Source organism: Artemia franciscana, chromosome 19 (genome assembly GCF_032884065.1).
Source record: "Artemia franciscana chromosome 19, ASM3288406v1, whole genome shotgun sequence".
NCBI lineage: Eukaryota > Metazoa > Arthropoda > Branchiopoda > Anostraca > Artemiidae > Artemia > Artemia franciscana.
The window spans coordinates 8,151,305-8,177,751 of NC_088881.1; the positions used below are offsets into that span (position 1 = coordinate 8,151,305).

Below are 26,447 nucleotides of genomic sequence, written 5' to 3' on the forward strand. Positions count from 1 at the left end.
CCGTGACAGAATTCAAAAAGCGAAAACATGCTTGACTCGGGATGCTTTCAAGAAAGTTAGAGAAAGTAACGAAGGTCTACTTGCACATTTCCTCAGGATTGGCCAAGAACCTTCAAAAATATAAAGCATCAAAAGAAAAACGTAAGATCAGCTTTTTCGGGTTTAAATGGAGGTAACTCTTGTGGATTAGTAAACTTAGGAGGCCCACAAAGTTTGCCTTAGTCCTATAGGTTCCTTTCTTCCTATGACTTTATTGCGATCAGAAAAAAGTAAAAAAAGCTCAACTTTTCAAAAACAATAAGTAAAGCTTAGCCATTAGAATAAGGCAGGATTACATAAGCCATTCAACTAGAGGTCCCAGGGACTTCTTGCTGTGTGGTTCTAAGTTGGCTTAAGTGGGTAAAATTCTAGACAAGTTATTTTCTGATATCTTCAAAAAGGATCAAATTAGGAAAATGAAACTCTCAAGGATGGATCTACAGATTAAAATAGTCTATGTACCAGGAAGGTATTTTGAAGGGTAAGTATGAAGCAGTCTGCATTTCTGACCAACAAATAAAGTGAACATACCAGTCAATCCTTTTTTGCTCTTTCCAAATGTAATAGGCCTGATTGCTTTTGTTGTAAATGCAATTTGAGCCTGTTTTAGACCTTTGGTAATGATAATTTTTTATATGGCTATATGTTAATTGTTTCAAGAGTTTTTGGTTAAAAAATTGGTTTCAAACTTACTAATTGGTTTCAAAACTAAATGCAGAGAAAAAGAATCTGAAAATTGAGCATTAAGGTATAATGTTGTTTTGCCAAAATTCTAATTGGTATAGATCTGTCAAGTAAGGAAATTTCTAAGACTTAGAAATCAGAAGAGGGTTAACATAGTGGCTTGGCAATACCTTCCATGTTTTTGGCCCTGGATTCATTACTGAAATTTTCATTTTCCTAACATAACCCCTCTCCAAGATAACAAAAAGTAGCTTGTCTAGAATTTTACTCTTTAAGTGCTTTGTATAGACTTGAGAAGAAGTGTTAGTCCCTATCCTGCACTGGCTCTGGGACTATTTCATTTCCTGAGGCCATAATAATTTCAATCAGAAAATCTGCAAATTGTAACTTGGAATATTTCAATGTTAAAAGAAAAAACAACTGCTTTATTAACATTTTGACTGTCAAATTCAGACTGGACTTATTAGGAGTTCCAGAAACTCATATACAAAGTGTAGGAAACATGAAAGTAGATGACATAGAATTTATTTACTCAGGTAGGAAGGGTGGGGTGCTTAGTAGGGCTCATGATGCATGGTGAATAAGGAAACTGCCAAGTTTTGTTTAGTTTGGGAAGGTATTAATATTTCAATGTTAGGCTAGTTGCTAAGTTTATGACTAAAAAGTATAGGGTATCAGTTATAATAGTATATGTCCCTGTAGAAGTGACTTGGATGAATATTACTTACAGGTATGGGAACAAATAGGCAGGCAGGGTCCCAGGCATAAATATGAAATTTTAAGGCCCAGACTGGTTAAAATAGAGATAGATGGTATCTTAGCCTAGGCAAATTTGGTGTAGGAAAAGAAAAGAGTAATGGTTTCATGTCTGCAATTTTTTAGGTGTAGCAATCTAGTAGCCAATACTGTACAAAAGATTGGCAGGATTAATAAAATTTACTGTTATATAGGAGTGGTGTTATCAAACAGTTAATGGTAATGAATTGTGTTACAGAGCAACATGGCTCAATAGTAACCAAAAGTCTAAAAAACAAATTTTTGATACCAATAGTTATATCAAAAGAAACACATTTCAATGCTGATTCTAAATATATAAGTTTCATCAAGTTTAGTCTTACCCATCAAAAGTTACAAGCAAGAGATTATTTGCCTTATTTTAGAAAATAGGGCTAAATGTCCCTTAAAAGGCATAGAATCTTAACAAAAATCACACCATCAGATTCAGTGTATCAGAGAAACCTACTGTAAAAGTTTCAAGCTCCTATCTACAAAAATGCAGAATTATGTATTTTTTGCAAGAAGACAGATTGCAGATATGTGTTTATTTGTTTTTTTTTTCTTCCAGGGGTGATTGTATTGACCAAGTGGTCCTAGAATGTCAGGAGAGCGCTCATTCTAGTGGAAATTAAAAGTTCTAGTGTCCTTTTCAAGTGACCAAAATATGGGAGGGCACCTAGGTCTAAAAATTTTGATATAGCCATTCTGTTCAGATTAGTCAAAAACCCAATAACTATGTCTTTGGGGACTAGTTAATCCCCCACAGCCCCCAGGGGAGGGGCTGTAAGTTGTAAACTTTGACCATTATTTACATATAGTGATGGTTATTATGAAGTGTACAGACATTTTCAAGAGGACTTTTTCACGTTTGAGTTGGGGTGGATCAGGGGGAGGGGTTACGTGGGAGGATCTTTCCATGGAGTAATTTATCATGACGGAAGATAATTTTCATGAAGGTGGTGAAGGATTTTCTAGCATTATTAAAAAAAAATTAGAAAATAAATAATAGAAAAAATTTTCACCTGGAAGTAGTGAGTAGCATTAAAATTTAAAATGAACATAAAATAATATGTATATAAGGGGGTTTGTCTTCTCCACAATACCTTGCTCTTTACGCTAAAGTATTTTTAGTAATTTCAACTATGTATTCTACAGCCTTTGTGATACAGGGGTCATTCTTAAAGATTTGGGATGAAAATCAAGCTTTAGTGTAAAGAGCAATGTATTGACGAGGGGGCAAACCCCTCATATACATAATAAAATACGAATTTAAAAGTTCATTAGATAAGTTAATTTGTAAGATACATATGTTTATTACTAACAAAAATTAAAAATCTAGTCGCATTTTTAAGTAACTGAAAATTGGAGGGCAACTAGGCCTCCTTCCCTGCCCCTCTTTTTCTATCAAAATTGTCTTATCAAAAGTATGAGAAAGTCATTTAGCAAAAAATATATTAATATGCAATTTTTGTTTTAATTATTCATGTGGTGAGCCAAAATCTAATCATACATTAATTCAAAAACATTCAGAAATTAAATAAAAAAAAAACAAGGTTTTTTTACCTGCAAGTAAGGGGCAACATTAAAACTGAAAGCAAACAGAAATTATTCCATATATGAAAGGGGTTGTCCCCTCTGCAATGTCTTGCTCTTTATGCTAATTTTTTTATTGTTTTAAAAAGTAGAGTTTTGACAGAGTCAAACTATAGCATAAAGAGTGGGGTGTTGAGGAGGGGACAACCCCTTTCATATACAGGATAATTTCTGTTTGTTTTATTTTTGCCCCTTGCATTTAAAAAACTTGTTTTTTTATTTAATTTTGATCCTAAAAATCACAATCACCATTTAGTAGTGTCTACGGATAATTTAAAGCAGAAATTTAGGAAGGGCTACTACTTTCTGGGAATTTATGACCTTGGTAGACTCCAGGATAAGAATGTGAGCAAAACTTTCCAAGAACATTTGAATACTAAGCTGGAGAGTTTAAAAGTTGACAATGTGGAAGATGTGTGGAATAATCTTAGAAAATTAGTCTGTGAAGTTGCTGATGGTGTCTAAGGAAAGAGTTAGAAACAAATCTGAAAATATTATTAAAAATGTTTTATGTTTAACAGAGAGGAGGAGAGGCCTATACAAGAATTATTTGATCTTAAGATCATATGAAAATAAGAGGAATATAAAGAAAGCAGAAAAAACAGTCAAATATCATTCAAGGAGGTTTAAAGTGGAGGTCATGGATAAAATTGCTGAAGATCTGGAAGATGCAGCCAGATGGCATGATTGTGAAATATTTTTACTGGCATGCTAATAAATTGAGTGGTAATAGTCAATCTGGCCTTGTCCCAGTTAAAGGTAAAAACAGAGCCATAATTATTGAGAAGGAAAGAGTTAAATAGAGATGAGCAGAACATTTTGAGAATATAAAAACCATGATAGAGATACAGCAAAAGATATAGGAAAGAATAAAAATTTTGTTACACTTTAGATATGAAGGAAGATTTATTTTGTGAGGAAAAATTAGTTACAAATGACAGTACTAAAAGGATTAAAAAATAATAATGCCCAGGTTCTGAAATGATAAGGCCCAGGTAAATGAGTTTTTATGGCACTTGATATTTATCAAGTGACATATAGCAATCACAATTTCTGTCTGTCTGTTGGTCCCAGTTTTGCTAGTTTGGGCACTTCCAGACAAGCTAGGACAAAGAAAGTTGGCAGGCATATCAGGAACCAGACCAGGTTAAAATAGAAACAGTCCCTTCCCCGATTTGACCATCTAGGGGGGGGTGAGTGGAGGGGCAGTTAATTCAGGATAATTAGAATAAATGAGGTATTTTAAACTTACAAACGGGTGATTGTATCTTAATAAAATTTGATATTTAGAAAAATCTTGTGCTTCAGACCTCTTATTCTAAATCTCGACCGGGCCCGGTGACATTGGGAGGAGTTGGAGGGGGAAACCAGTAATCTTGGAAAATGCTTAGAGTGGAGAGATAGGGATGAAACTTGGTGGGCAGAACAAGCACAAGTTCTAGATACCTGATTGAGATAACCGGAACGGATCCACTCTCTTTGGGAGAGTTGGGGGGGTATTTTGGGTAATTCAAAAGAATTAAAAAAAATGAGGTATTTTTAACTTATGAGCAGGTGATCAGATCTTAATAAAATTTGATATTTAGAAGCACCTCGTAGCTTAGAGCTCTTATTTCAAATCCCGACCAGGTCCAGTGACCTTGGGGAGAGTTGGAGAGGGAAACCAGAAATATTTGAAAATGCTTAGAGTGCAGAGATCAGGATGAAACTTAGTGGGGAGAATACGCACAAGTCCTAGATACATGATTGACATAACCGGATCTGCTCTCTCTGGGGGAGTGGGAGGATTTTCAGTGCTTTGGTGAGTTTGGTGCTTCCAAATGTGCTAGGACAGCGAAAATTGGTAGGCATGTCAGAGACCTGCACAAATTGACTTTATAACAGTCGTTTTCACGATTCTAACATATGGGGGGGGGTAGAGGGATGGAAAATCGTGAAAATTGAGGTATCTTGATCTTATGAATGGGTGACCAGATCTTAATGAAACCTTATATATAGAAAGATCTTATGTCTCTGATGCTACATTTTCTATTTGAATCAAATCTGGGGGTGGAGGGGAAACGGAAATCTTGGAAAACACTTAAGAGTAGAGAGATTGGGATGAAACTTGATGGGAAGAATAAGCATAAGTTCTAGATACATGATTGACATAACTGGACTGGATCTGCTGTTTTTGGGGGAATTGGGGGTGGATTTCAGTGCTTCCAGACTTGCTAGGACCACGAAAATTGGTGGGCGTGTCAGGGACTTGCACAAATTGACTTGATAACAGTTGTTTCCTTGATTCAACCATCTGGGGGGCTGGAGGGAGAGGAAAAATTTGAAAAAATGAGGTATTTTTAACTTCCAAATGGGTTATTGGATCTTAATGAAATTTGATATTTAGAAGCACTGCGTGTCTTTGAACTCTTACTTTAAATCCTGACTGCATCTGGTGATATTGGGATGAGCTGGAGGGTGAAACAGGAAATCTTGGAAAATACTTAGAGTGGAGAGATCAGGATGAAAGTAGGTGGAAGAATAACCACAAGTCCTAGATACATTATTGTAATAACTGGAATGGATCTGCTCTCTTTGGGGGAGTTGGGGTGTTAATTCAGAAAAATTGAATAAATCAAGGTATTTTTAACTTACAAATGGGTGACTTGATCTTAAAATTTAGTATTTTAGAAGGAATTTATGTCTCAGAGCTCTTGTTTTAAATCCCTACCAGATATGGTGACATTGGGGGGTGTTGGAGGGTGAAATGGGAAATTTTTGGAAACGCTTAGAGTGGAGAGATAGGGACAAAACTTGGTGGGAAGAATAAGCACATGTCATAGATATATGATTGACGTAACCGGACTGGATTTGCTCTGTTTGGGGGAGTTCCAGTGCTTTGGCAAGTTTGGTGCTTCTGGACATGCTAGGACAATGAAAATTGGTAGGTGTATCAGGGACCTGCACAAATTGACTTCATAACAGTTGTTTTCCCCATTTTGACCATCTAGGGAGCTGAAGGGAGAGGAAAAATTAAAAGAAATGAGGTATTTTTAACTTACAAATGGGTGATTGGATCTTAATCAATTGTGATATTTAGAAGGACCTCATGTCTCAGAGCTCTTATTTTAAATCCCAACCAGCATTAAGCCTCTGATTTTACTTTTAAATCAATCTATTGATTCTTAGAATTTTGCTAGAGTTCATGCCATATGAGCTCTGGGCTTTTCCAACCTTGTTACAAGTGCCATATGAACTCTGGGCTCTTGTTTAAATATGGTGCTTGTGAGGTTAGAGATAAGCTACTGAAGATTATGAATGTGATTTTTGAAAGAGGGGAAGTACCTTGCAATTTTAGGGAAACTCGTTAATAATTTAATAATAAGATAAGATTATAATAAGATAATAATTATATAACGTTAATAATAAGATAATAACGTTAATAATAAGATTATAAATGTTATTTTTGAAAGAGGGGAAGTACCTTGCAATTTTAGGGAAACTCGTTAATAATTTAATAATAGGATAAGATTATAATAAGATAATAATTATATAACGTTAATAATAAGATTATGAATGTGATTTTTAAAAGAGGGGAGTACCTTGCAATTTTAGGGAAACTCGTCAATAATTTAATAATAAGATAATAATTATATAACGTTAATAATAAGATTATGAATGTGATTTTTGAAAAAGAGGAAGTACCTTGCAATTTTAGGGAAACTCATTAATAATTTAATAATAAGATAAGATTATAATAAGATAATAATTATAAAACGTTAATAATAAGATAAGATTATAATAAGATAATAATTATGAAACGTTAATAATAAGATAATAACGTTAATAATAAGATTATGAATGTGATTTTTGAAAGAGGGGAAGTACCTTGCAATTTTAGGGAAACTCTAGTTAATAATTTTCAAGTAATCATTAATAATTTTTAAATTCAAGACAGAGATGTTCTTAAAGGGCAGGACCTAATTCCTAAAAATTCAGGAATGTAGAATAGAAATCAGTAAAGAAATTTCATCATCATTAATTATGTTCACAACGTGGAAAGCATCCAATAATTGTAGTACACATTATAGCATGAAATCACAAACTCAATACCACCTATAATGGTAAAAAAATGTACACATATAATAAAAAAACAGTAGTACCATTCAATTCCCTTGTCAACCCTCTTTCTATATATAATGTTTGCTATTCTGACAATGTAACCTATTTCCCCTTAGTAAGGCCAGATATGGCCCTAGGCTACTTACAAAACTGAAAAAAAATGTTATACTAATACAATTCTTAGGTCATTGTTTAGATCAGTGGCACACTTAAACAAAACCCTGAAGAATTCTGAAAACTAAATGTAAATGATTATAGATCCTCACTTAATCTGTTCCTAAATATGCTTTGCTTTACTCTACCTCTCCTCCTCTGGCGGATAACCATCCAGCCCGCTATATATTACAATAACATTGATTGTAATGCCTATTTTATCTGCATCTTATCATCAGGCATAACAACCGTTTTCTTTTTGCATTTTAAATGGCTGGGATATTTAAATTAATGGCATACTTATTAAGAAAATTTAGACATATCCAATGATTAAAAACCAAATTTCTGGGCAGTATATAAAGATTCTATGATGATTTAACTATTGAGACAGTGAGTTGTTGCCCAGATACTGGTTATCTTGTTGTAATCAGACTTTCAGTTTCTTTCTCATTTTCTAACAATATGTATATCCAACTGTTCCTTTTCTGTTGTAATGAGGCAATGCAATTCACCAGATTAAGAATTCAAATGTTCACTCATAAAGAAATACAACATAAATATATTATTCTATTCTATTATTATTCTATTATCTATTCTATTATTCTATTATATTATTTTATTCTGTAAATTGTATTATTTTATTCTATTAATTATATTATTCTATTCTATCATCTATTCTATTATATTATTCTATTATAATATTCTAGTCTTTAAAGCTTTTTCGCCAAATAACTGTTTCGTGTCTTTAATAGTGTTTTAATATGAATAAATTGATTGATGTTAGATTCATTGAAGTAGTAAGAACAAACATTAGAAAAATGAAGACTTTATATTTTCGTGGAGTCATCTGAGATTAATCAAAGCCTATTGGCAATGACAACTAAAAAACAACTGACAACTGTGATTTCTGCCCTTAATGATGGTATGAGTTAGACTTCAATCAAGGCCAAATTTTGCAATAATTTCTGTATATTCTTCCAAAAGTTTTGTTTTTAAATTGGTATTGTCCCCTTCATTTTCTTGTCACTTGTGAAGAACAACGTCCGCAGTTGTTTTATTTTCTTACTGGTATTTTCTTTTTTTTCTTCTTTTTTTCTCTCCTTTCTTTTCATGTTGGTTACAAAGATACAGCCTTCAAAATTTTATTATTTTTGTATTTTATTACTTATGGGTATTTTCTCCTACCTTCTCTTGCTACTTATAAAGATACTTACTTACTGGTACTTGCTGCAGCACCAGATATGGATACCTCACCTGACTTTTAGATGGCTCCATATGATTCACTCCAATTTGTTGCAGTCTTGTGTCAGCTCTCGAGCAAACTTAAGCCAGCAGCTCTCACAGTTTCTGCCAAACTTCTGAAATCCACCAATGATATTGAGTACAGCTGTTGACTAATTCTTCAATTGATCACCAGGTCATCTGTGCCAATCCGGCAAAGGAGCAGCTAGAAGCACTTACTTGATTGGTCATTGGTCATTACTTGATTGGTCATTGGTCATTACTTGATTGGTCATTGGTCATTACTTGATTGGTCATTTGTGGTCATTGGATCTTCTTAAAAACATGGCCAAGCCAGTGCAGTCTTTTTTGTTTGACAGTAATTGTTATGGAATTTATGTTCGAGCAGTGGTGATGCACATCAGCATTTTTGATTCTGTCAGAGTATCAAATCCTCAAAACTTTCTGTAAACAGTGGTAGTCAAAGACGTCCATACCCTGGAGATGAAGCACCTTCAGTGACCAAGTCTCAAATGTATAGAAGAGAAGAGATCTAACAGTACTTTTATAGACACAAATTTTGTCTTCCTACTCATCTCCCGTTAGTTCCACAAGTGGTGTTGGAGTTCAGAGAAGAAGGCTTGGGCTTTGTTGTATGTGTTCTGTATGTCAAGGTCACCCTCCACGAGGGTCTATTAGCGAGTCAAGATGAGTGAAGCTATCAACTTTTTTCCAATTCATGTCCATAAAGTACAAGCTGATAATCTGACTTTACATTTAGGTTCATGACTTCAGTTTTGATTGTGTTGATCTTCATACACAGTAGCTGATAAAAAAAAATGTCTTATTTACCATTACTTGGGCAGCTGCTGGATCAACAACAAGAGAAACAATGTCATTCACGTATTCCAGGACAGACACATTAATGCTCAATCCATAATGATACCATCAAAACTCAAGAGTACTCTTTCTAGAACCCAATCTATGCAGTAGTTAAATAGGATGAGGGACAATATGCACCCCTGTTTTACACCACTATCCATATTGAAGGGCTCAGTTTCTTCACCCAGCATTCTTACAGTCGATTTGCAGTGCTCATAGTAAGCTTTCAGCAGCTCTGAAATCAACCAGCATACCATCTTCTACCATGATTTGCCAATGGTTTTCATAGGTTACAGAGTTGAAAGCAGCCACGAAATGCAGAAACACGTCAATTGTAGGGAGGTTGTAGCATTTGCACTGTTGTAGAATAAGACAAAGAGTGAAGATCTGGTCAGTGCACCCTCTCCTTAAGCATACACCCTACTTAAAAAAAATAACTTACTTCTGACCAATAGTCTGCATTGCATAGGTACTAATTTCCTGATTCACTGCATTTGGCCAGGAGTGCAGTACATGGTTGGGGGAAAATCCTCCATTAGACCCATTTAGAGCTTAGAGCTGATACACCCTATACATAATATTTTTCTTTATAGGTATTTTATCTTATGTTTCTTTTTATGTGTTTTCTCTCCTAACTCTTCTTTGTATGTATAAAGATATGGCCTACTCAGTATTATTGTTTTTTGTTCTCCAGAATACCGTGTGAGAAACTTAGACACAAGAAAAAATGATAAACTGCCAAGTGATGAATTTGAAGAGATGACCAGAGATGAGTTAAACCCAATGGCCTTTGATAGATTACATAATGAAAATGAAAGGTATTTTACTAAACAAATCATAATTGTCTAATTCCTGAAAGTAATATGTGCATTTATTTATTTTTCTCTAAATCTGTTCTTGAAAACAGGCTATATTTATTTCTGAAAACTGGCATACAACCATTTTTCGATGTGAAAAAAAAGTCTAGATAGATCTCCACTATGGGGAAATTCGTTTGAGGTCTTATTTTGGGGAAAGAATTGATAAGAATGAGTTCTCAAATACTTGGAAAAGATTTTCCTATGTGGTTTCCTGCTATAAAAAAGTCATTGAGATTTTTTGATCAACCAGTAACTGTATGATTAAACTGTGTATGTTTTTTGCTCAAATAAAAAAGATATAAAAAAACAAAAAATATTCAAATCTTATTAAATGAATAGTAATTATATATATGTATGTATTTATGTTTATTTGTCTGGAAATTTTCTTGAAAACAGCACTATATTTTTTTTTGAAATTTGGCATGCTTCTATTTTGTGGTGTGGGATAATGATAAAATTCGTTCAGGGGTGATGAAATTTGTTCATAGGAATGACGTTATAAATATTTGGAATAGTTATAATAAATTTTGCTGAAGGTGCTGCTGGATGGGTTCTAATATAAAGATATCTTTGAAATGCTACTATAGTATCAAAAAGTACATATTTTTGTTTGTGTAGAAGAAGAAATTCTCAATTTTTAAAATGAATAATATATTGATGTTTATTTATTTATTTATTTATGTATTATTATCTCATGTTTAGTTTGTAAGATCGTTTTTGTTCAAATGCAGATGAAGACAATTATGTTCCACTTAGGTACTTTCACTAATAGGTCATTACTGTTTTTATGGGAACTCTCTGGAGGGTGTAAAGAGGGAGGCTTGGAATAGATTGGGATGGAGGAGGAGCATAAGTAGCTGTGGTACCGTCAGGCGGCTTGGTGCTGCAGTGGGACAATTGCACGCTATAAAACTTTTCATTTTATAAAAATATTTATAAAATAAAAGAATGTATGAATCTATTCGTGCAGCATCCAACTAGTTTCAGGGTACTTCTTGTGTAAGTGCTCACGCTGGCTGGTATAGCAGAACTTATATATTTAAAATCAGCATTAAAATGCGATTCTTTTGATGTAACTATTGGTAGCAAAATTCCATTTTTTAGAGTTTTGGTTACTATTGAGCCGGGTCGCTCCTTACTACAGTTCGTTACCACGAACTGTTTGATATTGAGAACTTAAAAGCAAAAAGTGGCCAAAGCAGATGATCAATTGAAATCAGTGCTCATGGAGACTCGGTAAATTTAGTAATCTCACAGCCGAGTTTATATGCATTAATAGAATTTAGATGGGATCCAAAGAAACATAGACTGTTAATTAAAATCTAAATGTTTAAGAAAAACAATTATTTATAAATTTGTGAATATTTTTTGTATTGTTTATTTAAATATATAGCGGTTGACAAAAAGAAAAAAAAATGTAAGATAATATAATAAAAAAATAACCATGAAAACTAGGGTAGTTTCAGCCAGAAGAAGAAAAGAAGCGAAAATACAAAGGCAGATATTTGGGCAAAGATACCCACCAAGTCGTCTCAGTGCTTAAAAAAAAGGAGAGAAAAAAAAGTTAACCTCTTGAAGTGAACTCTAAACAGAGCAGAAGAAGCACTTGGTGTGTTTTATCGTTTAATCTTCTCTGTTTATGAATTCAATTCAAAATTTTACTTTTTTCTTTTCTTTTTTAATTATTTTTTTTGCATTGAAGAGGTCTTGGTGGAGACCCTTGCCCTGTATATACAAATGATTATTCACATAGATAACTTACAATAATAATCTTAATTATATAATTTTTCAATAATTTATAACTTTTTCAATGAAAATAGCATTTTCAATAAAAACATCCCCCCCCCCTTCCAAAAAAAGGTATTTTTCAACCACTACGGGGATGAGCAAAAAATTTTGAGGGGCAGACGACCCACCCCACCAATAGAAACCGCTGCATAGAGCAAACATTATATTTAAAAAAATTCTATTATTTTAATTTTCATTGTTTTAGTTTTGGCGTTATTTTTTGTTATTATTTCATTACTTCGTTATCATTTTGCAAAAGATTTTTTTATAACCTAACAACATTAATATACACATTGAAAAATGTATATTAGTCATCTTTTGATATATAGTAGCTTGTTAGCTAACAAATATGAAATACAATACAATACAACAGAGAAATTTATTGCTCCTCCCATTCTAAAAAAAAATCGCTTTAAGTATTCTTGTATAGGGCCGTATCCAGGATTTTTTTTCGGGGGTGGGGGGTGTACAAAATATATTTTGGGGGAGTACAAAAAACCTTTAAAAACGAATCACAATTTGCCTATATTCATTTTGTTGTGCTTTTACGAGTCGGACAAACATTTCGAGGGGTGGTTTAAACCCCCCTAGCCTGGATACGGTCTTGTGTAGCTGTAATGTTTTTAGTTCTCTTTTTTCTTGGAGGTATGGCAAACAACTAAACCCTGCTGTGGAAAGAAGTGTCAAAGAGAGGAAGTTTTTCAGAAATCAATATAGCAAGAAAGATGCCGCTGAACGGGTCCTTACAATGGACGAGAGAAATTTGGTCCGAGAAATTTATGCTGCGGATCCAAATTCTGACAAGATTTTCGACTTAAGCACACAATTTGGAGTAGGACCTCAAACTATTAAGGTAGCATAAATTTTGATTTGTTTTTTTTTCTGATTTGTATCACCAAATAATTGTCCTGTGGTGGCGTAGTGGGTCTGATCTCAGGTTGGTAATACAAGACCCAGAGATCAAACCTAGCCATAGCAACACCCTGAAGGATCAACACAAGGACCTTAGTATTCAAGAAGCACCGTACCGCTACTATACAATCACCAGATAATAAAAATTAAACGAGACTATAAAAGATAATGGATATTAAGATTACAATAAATTTAGCATGATAAGTAATATAACAGAAAATAAGATAATAAAAATAAGATGAGCGCAGTTGTTACAAAAAAAAGATTTTTGGAAGCCTTGGGTTGTGATTTTGTGAAAATGATAATTGCTCAAATAAGAGAGATCTTAAGAGTTGCCAAAGTATAATGGATTTCAAACAGGTATAATAGATGACTGTGCAGGAGACCGTGAGGCATACAGAAGGCATACCCACGCCATTAAGTAGAAAGAGGCCCCAAAACGACATCGAAAGACGGATGGGACTGATGTCATGATAGATGATTTTGTGAAGAAGATTTATGAAGGATATATTAAGAAGACTTAAGTAATTGAGACTGGAATTAAGAGAAGGTGAAGAAGTGATGCTGGGTAACAAGATCAAGTGGACAGCTTCACTTACCTATGTTGTATTGTTTGCAAAGATGGTGGATGCAGTTAAGATGTTTAAAGTAGAATAGTCAAGACCCATGGTGTTGTTTCACAGATGAAAGAAGTTTAGAAGAATAGAAAGGTGAGTGTGCGAACCTAGATTAGAATATTGAAAGCTACAGTGATGTCAGTGATCAAAGGTGGGCGCTCCAAAAGATGGAGGAGGATTCGTTAGAAGTTTTCCAGAGGAATTCTCTACGGTTTGCTGCAAATTGCAATGACACATGCAACTGCCTGTTGAAAGCTTATAGATGGGGAATGGAGATGGAGCAGTAGCCATACTTTCTTTTCATTTTTTTTTACTTTCTTTCTTCTCTTTTCATACTTTCTTTTCTTTTTATCACTTACTGTTCATTTAAATTTCACTAGAGTACTCATTTTCGTTTCTGCTAGTGTCAGGACTTAATTATTCATTTATATTAGTATGTAATATCTATTTGTTTGATTTTATTTATTTAAGTTCTGAATGTTGTGGCTTTCATTAATTTTTTTATTGTAGTTTCTGGCCGATTTATGTTTGGCCGTAAATATATTGATATCCAGACTTGACGTTGTCGGTTGAAATCTGCTTGTCCTATTCTAATGAGCACTTATTTTCTTCTGAAGCCACTGTACTCGATTATATGTTCCAGGCGTTTGAATTTGTTGCAATACTCAAGTTTTGCTCTATATTCACTATATATCTGACTAGATACCTTTGGGTATATCTGGGTATATCTGGCTGTGGTGCTTTGGGTACCTATCTGACTGACCGTATTTGTAACTGTAAGCTGTATGAAAATGAGGTTCTATCATGCTTTTTTGGGCCATAAGGAGAGAAAGTTTAAGAAAGAAAGCTGGGACAAGTTCTGTGGATGAAGGATGACAAATCGCCAAAAATTATACTTTGCGGCCAACCAACTAGGGCCAAGCAAAAAGCAAGTTGTCCCAAAATGGTGTGGGAGGCTTTGGTATGAAAGGATTTAAGTGAAATTGGGACTTCTTGGGACAGTGCAAGGAGGGAGGCTTTGAATAGATTGGGAGGGGGGAAGGTGTGTAGCTGTGTTGGTCTCAGGTGGTTTGGTGCTGTAGTGAGATGTCAGTAGTAGTAATAGTAAGTTTTGTAGCCGCTAGATCCCCTGCTAAAGTCGAAGAAGTGACCAAATATCCTCTTTACGATTTACAGTAATGCCAATAGAATCATATACTGGCATATTTTCCTTTAGTCTCGTGATTTTGGTATTTCAAAACGTACTCTTAATGAATGTCAAACAAAGAAAACGCTTTTAAGAGTCCAGTGGGGTCAATTCACGAAAATATTGGGATGCCTCAAAACGTTCTTTTTCTAAATCTAGGGGTGGAACAAATTTTTTTTAAATTTAAATAACAAAAAAAAATTATTTTCGGAAATCTAGGGTTGTTAAAAGAAATCTAATGAGGGTGGAGGAATGCCCCCGCCTGTAAGTTGCTATTTTTCTCGCCAAATTTTTTAAAATTTTCAAAGATGTGGATTTTTTGTATGAAGTTCTTTCCTTATAAATGCACAAGTCATTTTAATGAACCACATAACAATTATTGTTTTTTCTTTTTGATGCAAGTTCGTATAAAAAGTTTAGTTAAAAATCTGCTTATTTTTAATGCAAGTATTTAATAATGATGAATATGCAGCCTAACTTAATGCATCGTCTTTTGCAGAAAATTGTAAAGAATCGAGTTCGTCCAAAACTTTCGTGTGAAGAAATGAAAAAAATTATTGAAGAAAAATTTACTTGCGGTGAATTTAAGAAATTAGCGCTCAATTACAGCTCTGAGCCAAAACCCATACCATCAGTTGTATCTAAACCCAGTGTGTCTCCGAAATCCGAGCCAGATAAGACAGGAAAGCATATAACTTCACCCCTTATACCTCCTACTCCTAAACCCTTGGAAGGTGCAACTGAAGAATCACTTCCATATAAAACTGAAACAAAAGATGGTATTGAAGAAGCTTATATTTATACAGATAAGCAAGGATATGAGGTACATTATTCTTTATCTCTCTTTCTTGTCTCCCTCTGTTTATCTCTCTCTTCTTTGTTTTGTTTTTTGTTCTAAATTATAAGTAAAAGCTATGCAATGAAAACTGAATGTAGCAGTGTGTATATGTTTGATGTTGTAAACGATATTGCAGTGTTGTCAAAAAGGAGCATTATGCTCGATGTCTGTTTGCAGCAAATATGCCCAGGGTAGCTTTTGGTAATCATGTAGGGAAGGACGAATCAAGGAAGCTGTTATGACTTTTGCCAGGGTTGCCAAAAAGAAATTCATTTTAAAGAAGATTAATTAATCGAAATAATAAATTTCAGATAATTTAAAATTTGTTTACCAAAACCAATTAAAAAAGAAGAAAATAGTTTAAAACTTAGATTAATAGACAAAATAAAAATATGAACATAATAACTTAAAATATATAAGCAATCGATTGCCAATAAGAGGATTCCTAAAAAGAGAATCAACTATAATATTGCAACACAATTAGCTTATTTTCATTAGACGATTCACAACATTCTAAGTAATAAGAATATTTGCTAACATTCTAAGTAATAAGAATAAGAATATTAAAAATTTAGATTATTTTTTTTTTTCCCACATAGAGAACTAGACAGCAGAGTCATCTCTGGAATATAACAATTTTCTTGATTCAGGTAAAATCTCAAGTTTAGGAGGGGGAACCCCAACAGTGAATAAAAAGACAAATCCTAAAGCTAATCACAGTTGAGTCGTGTTCCATGTAAGTTTCGGAAGAAGTCGTAATCTGGTTGGGCAAAGAGGGGGAGGTATGAACTTTCGTACATCTTTTTGTGCTCTATCTTGGGCTGTAGGTCTGTTTCTTATAAAGTTTCATATTATAAGCAGCTTGAAAATTTTCTGAACATGTATTTTGAATATTACAATGTATTCAATCTTAGAATTTTCTAAAATTTGCAATTAGTTGTTTCAAAATTATCAAAATTGCAGCATCCCATTATCGGCAGTATTGCCTCATTTACCCGTAAAAATAAATAAGCAAAACTAATTAGTTAAATTTTGTAACTGTTTCTGTCTGTAAAAACATGAACAACCTGTTGATTCCCAAAGTCAACTATGCCTTCAAAATACATTTGATGCCATCTATATTTGAAGACCATCAAACAACAAGAAATCAGTGCGAAACAATTTGGTTCTATCCCACTTTATAGGGCTATAATGAGAAAATAGTTGAGACGTCTAAGACACGTTTCTTGGGTGAAGGAGGATGACTGTTGTTAGTAGACAGTTGTCAGTTGTTGTTAGTAGATTTTTCTCAGTTGTTGTTAGTAGTAGCAGTATTATTTTCAACTATTTTTAAGAGAGGTTAACTAATATAATAATTTATAATGGATAAGAACTTCCATATGAACTTCTGCAATTTTTGTCAGTAGTGAGCGCCAAATTATAAAAAAAAGAAGACAAAAATGTAGGCGAAAAATTAATCAAAATTAAGCTAAAAGTATATGGCACCAAAAAGTTTAAGAAGATTTACTTTCCTTTGAAAGGATGGTTGGTTTTGGGAACCAACAAATTCTTATTGTTTGACTCTTTACGGGCGAAAGCGTCGTCAAATGCAACAAGTTTGTTTTTTCGATACGTTTATCATACGTTTTTGATGAATTTTTACCCACATTTCTTCTATTTTAATTTGGCGTCCGCTGCTTTCAAAAACTGCATAACAAACTGAAGGTCTTTTGTATTAAATAAAAATGAATGTAAATAAAAAAAATGAAGTTCCCATTTTTTTGAATTATTACATAAATTAAAATTTTCTGAATATGTATACAGAACCATTTATTATATAAAACTGCTTTCAATAAAAGGATATGCTAATATATGTGTGGTATTTTCATTCTAAATTTTGTTAGGGGACTGGTTTTCCAAGGGCAAATTTTGCCTTGGATATGCCTGTAAAAAGCCCTGTCATACATTTAACCATTGGTGAGAGTAGTATTGGTCGTTCGTAGTTGCTTGCTATGCTATGTCTGCTTTTGGTAACCCCCCTGCCTCGTGTAATTAGATTGGTTTTCTGCCTTCTCTCTAATAACTTTCATTGATGCCACTGGATTGGGCCTAGAAAATTTGAGCCTGGAATTAATCTGAAAAAGGTCTGTGTGTCCTAAGTGTCTTTTTAGATTTTTGCAAAGCTTTTACATGGTTGATCATAGTTATTCTTTAAAAGATTTCGTCTTTTGGTATGCATAAAGTACCCCATTTTTTGTTCAAGTCTTACCTGCTTAGAAGATCTCAGTATGTATCAGTTAAAAGTTGCTCTTTTATCCCCTCTGCAGTATGTAAATGTGTACCACAAGGAACAGTACTCGACCCCCTCTTGTTTTTGGTTTATATTAATGACCTCTTACCATCTTGATGGGCTCGCCCCAGACCTGCTTCCAGTCATTCCTGCTGATGACAGTAATTTCTTTATCGCAGGAAACAATCTGTACTCAGCTACTTCTAAATCGTTCAAATCTGTACTCAACACTGCTTAAAATCTCTCAACTCAACCGTATAACAAGAGAATGTGTGTCCTTGTTAAAGAAGTTGACCTTGATGGCTACTTTATATCAAGCTACTCATATAATGCAACATGGCGTTATTTTGTCAAGTAGTGATTGTCCTAGAGCTTTGGATACTTTCAAAAGGCACTAGATATTGCGATTTTTTTTAATGACTCCTTAAACATCTTCCTATAATTTTCCAATGCCCCACTAGCGACGAAAAAAGAAAAACAAAAAAAGGACACATGCAAAAGTGCTACCCATGCAAAAATTGATTTTCCTTGTTGCTAAAGCTCCTGTATATGGTTTTCTGTTATAGCCATTCCAATGGTACACTTTGTTTTAATCCGACGCTATTTTTAGGGGGTTTCAGGCTATTTTTCGAAATTTCTTGAAACTCAATTCAGTTGAAATTTCTTGACATTTCGAAATTTTTGATATTATTAAAAATAATCGAAATAATAGTTACCATTCCTGAATCAGCCACACGTGGCAATTATTTCTCACTAGCCAGTTTTTTTTACTGGCTAACTATAAGCCAGATATTTTTAGTAATATAGCCAGATATTTTTGGTAACTATAAGTCTTGGTTTGTTCTTTACTAGGTTGTAGCTACCGTTGCAACCATGATGCAGCAAAATTTCATAATATCGAACTGAATCGAGTTATCAGCAGTTTCAGGCATCTGCCTGGTCAGTTCATAGAAATTCAGGTCAATTCAGTTGGGGTTACCCAGCTCAGGTCAAACGAATTCTGTCTAGCTGTTATTCTATGTGGTTGTGGATACTAGAGTCACTAGGAGCTTTGGATACTAGAGCCATTCCAATGGTACACTTTGTTTCAATCTGACGCTATTTGTAGGGGGTTTCAGGCTATTTTTCGAAATTTCTATAAATATATTTTTGATATTATTAAAAATGATCGAAATAATAGTTACCATTCCTGAATCAGCCACACGTGGCAATTATTTCTCGCTAGCTAGTTTTTTTACACGATTGTATTACTTTTGGTAACTATACGTCTTGGTTTGTTCTTTACTAGGTTGTAGCTACCTTTGCAACCATGATACAGCAAAAAGTTCGTAATAACGAACTGAATCGACTTATCAGCAGTTTCAGGCATCTGCCAGGTTTGTTTATAGAAATCAGGTCAATTCAGTTGGGGTTACCCAGGTCAGGTCAAACGGATTCTGTCATAAATAACGACGAAGACCACACTGCCTTTCCATCACAAACACCAAAAACAAGAAGAACAATTGGGCATTTTTTAAGATAGTGGGAAACAAATTAGAATGAATATTTTTTCTTATTAATGAATGTTTTTTCTTATTTGTATTGCTGAGGACAGCCCTTGGACATTGAGCCGAAATATTCATTCTAATTTGTTTCCCACTGTCTCAAAAAATTCCCTATTGTTCTTCTTGTTTTTGGTGATTGTGACGGATTCTGTCAAGCTGTTATTTTATGATGGTTGTCAAAAATGGATCTATTCCAATTTGAATAAATCTGTCATAAATCAATAAATTCAGGGGAAGATGCGGAAAATCTCCCCCCTAATAGTGGAATATTGACTGTGATTTCTTAAACATCGAAGTAGGCTTTCGTCAAAATTTATCGTGGATAGGCAGTTACATCTTTGCAAGCAATTCATGATTTGAAGTACAAAAAAAAAGTAAGTAACTAATCAAGAGGATCATAACAAATCCTATGATACCATTCATATAATAATTACAACAATCACTAGAGTAATTCTAATTTTAGGAGTTAAGACAACCGCGCATTAAGTTGTTGAGCGGGAGACTTTACAACCTTTTTTCTAGTTTATTTATTTATTTTAGCTCTATTTTAGTTTATATAACTAAGATGGTTTTGCGTCCGTGGAGAAGGCAAGAACCCTATTTTTAAGGTTAAAATATTCAGTTGTATATTAAGTTAAATATTAAGTTAATAATAAAAATATTATTAAGTTTTAAATATTCAGTTAAATATTAAGTTGCAAATTCAGGTTTGTGGTTGTGTTGAAGGGAGAAGTGGGAATCGTGGTGCTTGTTGGTAAAGAATTTTTATGTTCAGAGGTCTCGTGCCTTTTGTCATAGAGCAGTAGATTTGATGTTTATTTATTTCATTTTCTGTTTAATAATCCCGATTTAACCTCGAGTCTTGAATTTTTTTTCCAGTATCCTTATGGAATTATGAGGGAACGCCCCCCAGATAGTCTGAACACTAATTTCAAGATGTCAGGCAGTGCTGACGGTTCTGTAATTCAGCAAGGAGACTCTTTTTACGATGCAGAAACTGGAGAATTTTTATACCGCGTTCCAGGAATAAATAAACACTAATCTTTGATTGATTGTCGTATTTCCTACTTCAGTTATATATATATATATATATATATATATATATATATATATATATATATATATATATATATATATATATATATATATATATATATATATATATATATATATATATATCTATATATATAAAAATAAGTTGTCTGTCCGTTACGCCAGATTATATCTTCTACATATATAAAAGAAAACAAACTAGAATGTAAAAACTGGAAATTGCATAAATATTTCAAATATTTTGACAATTGATTAAAGTAATTCGGAAAAAGAAAAATGGTAAAAAACTAAAAAAAAAAAAAACTAAAAGAAAAAACTAAAAAAAATAAAAATTAAAAAGATTAAAAAAAGAAAAAACCTAAAAAGAAAAAACGTACAAAAATAAAAAAGATAAAAAACTAAAAAAAAACTAAAAAAAGCTAAAAAACTAAAAAAAAAAAAACAAAAAAAACAAACTGGGAATTGCACAAATATTTCAATATATTTTGACAATAGATTAAAGTAATCCGAAAACCTTAAAACAGATACCCCAAATTTTGAGGTTTAATATAAATTGTGGGAGCTTTAGCATGCTTGGCACGTAAAGATTTTTCCAAGCGTCAATGTTAGAATGAACATTGACAAATTGAAGAAAACAAATCAATAAAAAGAAGAAACTAAAAAAAAAAAAACTAAAAAAGAAACAAAACTAAAGAAGAAACTGTATCTATATATAAAAATCTATATACATAAAAATAAGTTGTCTGTCTTTTATGTCTGTTACACTATGTCTGTTACGCCTGATTATATCTTATCTATATATAAAAATAAGTTGTATGTATTTTTTTATTGAGGGTTTGCATATGACGTCTGAAAAACAGAGAAGAAAAAGAAAACTGAAAAAAGAAAAATGGTAAAAAACTAAAAAAAAAACTAAAAATAAAAAAACTCAAAAATTAAAAAAAGAAAAAACTTAAAAAGAAAAATGTAAAAAAAAATAAAAAAATAAAAAGGTAAAAAATTAGAAGAAATTTAAAAAAGAAAAACTAAAAAAGAAAAAAAACTAAGAAAAGAAAAAACTAAAAAAGAAAAAAAACTGAAATGAAACTGTATCTATCTATATATATATATAAATAAGTTGTCTGTCTGTGTGTCTGTCTGTCAGGTGACGTCATGTTTCTGTGTCGACTGACGTCATGTTTTCAACTGACGAAATTACAGACTGGGACATCGGGACACAAATGACGACAGGGACACCGGCACATAGGGAATATAAATGACGACACTCAAAGAGAAAGCGACCGGGACAAAAGGAATGTTCGATTAGCAATCACCATCAACAAAGCACCGGGACACAAATGACGACCGGGACACAGGGAGTATAAATGACGACCAGGACATAAGTAAAAAAAACTAAAAAAACTAAAAAAAAGTAAAAACTAATAAAAAAACTAAAAAAGCTAAAAAATAAAAAAACTAAAAAAGAAAAAAAAGAAAAAAGGAAAAAAATGAAAAAATAAAGGAGAAAAACTAAAAAAACGAATGTATATACAGACCGGAACACCGGGATACAAATGACGACCGAGACACAGGGAATATAAATGACGACCGGGACACTGGGACACAACTACAACGGGGACGCCGGGGGGCACAGGGGGATATAAATGACGACCGGGACACCGGGACACAAGGAATATAAATGACGCCCGGGACACTCAAAGAGAAATCACAGACTGGGACACTGGGACACAAATGACGACCGGGACACAGGGAATATAAATGACGACCGGGACACAGGGACACAACTACAAAGGGGACGCGGGGGGCACAGGGGGATATATAAATGACGACAGCGACACAGGGAATGGTCGATTAGCAATCACCATCAACAAAGCTCAAGGGCAATCATTAGAATCATGAGGTATAGATCTGAATACGGAAACCTAACAATCTATTTATATGCACAGACAATGGTACAGCAAAGAATGTTGTATATTCGCAAGTTTTAAGTAGTTTAAAACATATATATATATATATATATATATATATATATATATATATATATATATATATATATATATATATATATATATATATATATATATATATATATATATATATATATATATATATATATATATATATATATATATATATATATATATATATATATATATATATATATATATATATATATATATATATATATATATATATATATATATATATATATCTATATTCACAGGTGGGACATAGGGACACAACTACAATGGCGCGTAACTAATATGGCGCGTAACGACTTACGCGCGCGGGGGGGCTTGGGGGGGGCGCAAAGTGCCCCCACCAACTAGCTGTTATATATATATATATATATATATATATACTATATATATATAACACCTAGTTGGTGGGGCGCTTCGCGCCCCCCCAAGCCCCCCCGCGCGCGTAAGTCGTTACGCGCCATATTAGTTACGCGCCATTGTAGCTGTGTCCCTGTGTCCCACCTGTGAATAGAGACAGACATAAATATATATTTTTAACTACGTAAAACATGCGAATATACAACATTCTTCGCTGTCCCATTGTCTGTGCATATAAATAGCATTTATATTTATATGTCTGTGCATATACAAAGCCTTATGTACTAATAATGACGTCATATGCAAACGCTCTTTTTACAAACAAACAAACATGCATACACACAACTCGCTTCGCGCAGCCCCAACACCTAGTTGGTGGGGCGCTTCGCGCCCCCCCCCCAAACCTCCCCGCGCGCGAAAGTCGTTACGCGCCATATTAGTTACGCGCCATTGTAGCTGTGTCCCTGTGTCCCACCTGTGAATAGAGATAGATATAAATATATATATTTATAAACGTAAAACATGCAAATATACAACATTCTTCGCTGTCCCATTGTCTGTGCATATAAATAGCTTTTATATTTATATGTCTGTGCATATGCAAAGCCTTATGTACTAATAATGACGTCATATGCAAACGCTCTTTTTACAAACAAACAAACATGCATACACACAACTCGCTTCGCGCAGCCCCAACACCTAGTTGGTGGGGCGCTTCGCGCCCCCCCCCCCAAACCTCCCCGCGCGCGAAAGTCGTTACGCGCCATATTAGTTACGCGCCATTGTCCCAAATCCCAAATCCCATTGTCCCAAAATCCCAAACCGAATCATCGCTATCATTTTCAGTTTTGATATGTTTTGACTCTCGCTTTCCAGGTGGATTTTCATCTAACTGCGCGGTTTTGCGTTCTTTAGCCGCAAGCCTGTTTTCTTTCTGTTCTTGTGATTCCTCGGCACGCTTTCTTTTCTTACTTTCTCTATCAGCTGCAAGCCTGTTTTCTTGCTGTTCTTGTGATTCCTCATCACACAAACATTCCTCAACACATAAACATGACATCAGTCGACACACACGTCCCAGTCGTCATTTGTATCCCGGTGTCCCAGTCTGTAATTTCTCTTTGAGTGTCCCGGTCGTCTTTTTTTCTTTTTGCTTTTTAGTTTTTTTTGTAGTTTTTCTCTTTTTTATTTTTTTTATTTTTATTTTTTTAGTTTTCTTTTTCTCCTTTAATTGTCAGTTTTTTTCCTTTTTTTATGTTTTTTGTTTTTTATTATTTAAGGTTTTTTGTTTTTTATTATTTATTTTTTTTATCTTTTTTTTAGTTTTTTTTCTTTTTTAGTTTTTTTCTTCTTTTGTATTAATGCTAAAGCCAACATTCGTGGACCTTCTCTGTGTCCCCGTCGTCATTTATATATCCCCCTGTGCCTTTTTTTTGGTTTTTGCCTTTTTTTTGCTTTTTTTTTAGTTTTTTATTTTTATTCTTATTTTTTTAGTTTTCTTTTTCTCCTTTATTTTTCAGTTTTTTCCTTTTTCAGTTTTTTTTCTTTTTTAGTTTTTAGTTTTTTACCTTTTTTTAGTTTTTTTTTAGTTTTTGGTTTGTTTTGTAGTTTTTACCTTTTTTTTAGTTATTTTTATTAGTTTTTAGTTTTTTTTTCTTTTTTAGGTTTTAGTTTTTTACCTTTTTTTTTACTTTTTTTAGCTTTTTTATTTTTTTTTGTTTTGTTTTTTATTTGTAAGGTTTGAACCCGGAACCTCTCGAACCAAGAACCTGGAACATACCGCGTTACCAACTCAGCTACATCAGCTTGAATACTTTCGTTTTTGAATTGGTATATGATGAAATACTTCAGACGTCATATGCGGACAGACAGACAGACAGACATAACCCACAAACAACTTATTTTTTTTATATATATATATATATATATATATATATATATATATATATATATATATATATATATATACTAGCTGTTGGGGTGGCGCTTCGCGCCACCCCAACACCTAGCTGGTGGGGGCGCTTCGCGCCCCCCCCCCCCCTTAAGCCCCCCCGCGCGCGTAAGTCGTTACGCGCCATATTAGTTACGCGCCATTGTAGTTGTGTCCCTATGTCCCACCTGTGAATATAGATAGATATATATATATATATATATATATATATATATATATATATATATATATATATATATATATATATATATATATACATATATATATATATATATATATATATATATATATATATATATATATATATATATATATATATATATATGTTTTTAACTACGTAAAACTTGCGAATATACAACATTCTTTGCTGTCCCATTGTCTGTGCATATAAATAGATTTTCAGGTTTACCGACTCTTGAACATGCAACATATAATGGTCAATGGGAACAACAATCCGTATTCAGATCTATACCTCATTATTCTAATGATTGCACTTGAGTTTTGTTGATGGTGATTGCTAATCAAACATTCCCTGCGTCTCCATCGTCATTTATATATCCCCCTGTGCCCCCACCGGCGTCCCCGTTGTAGTTGTGTCCCTGTGTCCCAGTCGTCATTTATAGTCGACAAACATGACGTCAGTCAACACACAAACATGACGTCAGTCGACACACACACATGACGTCAGTCGACACATAAACATGACATCAGTCGACACACACGTCCCAGTCGTCATTTGTATCCCGGTGTCCCAGTCTGTAATTTCTCTTTGAGTGTCCCGGTCGTCTTTTTTTTCTTTTTTCTTTTTAGTTTTTTTGTAGTTTTTCTCTTTTTTATTTTTTTTTATTTTTATTTTTTTAGTTTTCTTTTTCTCCTTTAATTGTCAGTTTTTTTTCTTTTTTTAGTTTTTTTTCTTTTTCAGTTTTTTTGTTTTTTATTATTATTTTTTTATCTTTTTTTTAGTTTTTTTTTCTTTTTTAGTTTTTTTTCTTCTTTTGTATTAATGCTAAAGCCAACATTCGTGGACCTTCTCTGTGTCCCCGTCGTCATTTATATATCCCCCTGTGCCTTTTTTTTGGTTTTTGCCTTTTTTTTGCTTTTTTTAGTTTTTTATTTTTATTCTTATTTTTTTAGTTTTCTTTTTCTCCTTTATTTTTCAGTTTTTTCCTTTTTCAGTTTTTTTTCTTTTTTAGTTTTTAGTTTTTTACCTTTTTTTAGTTTTTTTTTAGTTTTTGGTTTGTTTTGTAGTTTTTACCTTTTTTTTAGTTATTTTTATTAGTTTTTAGTTTTTTTTTCTTTTTTAGGTTTTAGTTTTTTACCTTTTTTTTTACTTTTTTTAGCTTTTTTATTCTTTTTTGTTTTGTTTTTTATTTGTAAGGTTTGAACCTGGAACCTCTCGAACCAAGAACCTGGAACATACCGCGTTACCAACTCAGCTACATCAGCTTGTATACTTTCGTTTTTGAATTGGTATATGATGAAATAATGCAGACGTCATATGCGGACAGACAGACAGACAGACATAACCCACAAACAACTTATATTTATATATATATATATATATATATATATATATATATATATATATATATATATATATATATATATATATATATATATATATATATATATATATATATATA

At 33.1% G+C, this 26,447-nt stretch overlaps 1 protein-coding gene across 1 annotated transcript; it reads left to right on the forward strand.

The window, feature by feature from the left end:
* On the forward strand, positions 1-20,512 carry LOC136039251 (uncharacterized). The gene is made up of 5 exons (XM_065722807.1): positions 1-141; positions 10,145-10,268; positions 12,744-12,951; positions 15,313-15,636; positions 20,344-20,512. Exons 1-5 carry the CDS (start codon positions 42-44, stop codon positions 20,503-20,505), a joined length of 918 nt encoding a protein of 305 aa, XP_065578879.1. The 5' UTR covers positions 1-41; the 3' UTR covers positions 20,506-20,512.
* The last annotated feature ends 5,935 nt before the right edge of the window (positions 20,513-26,447 follow it).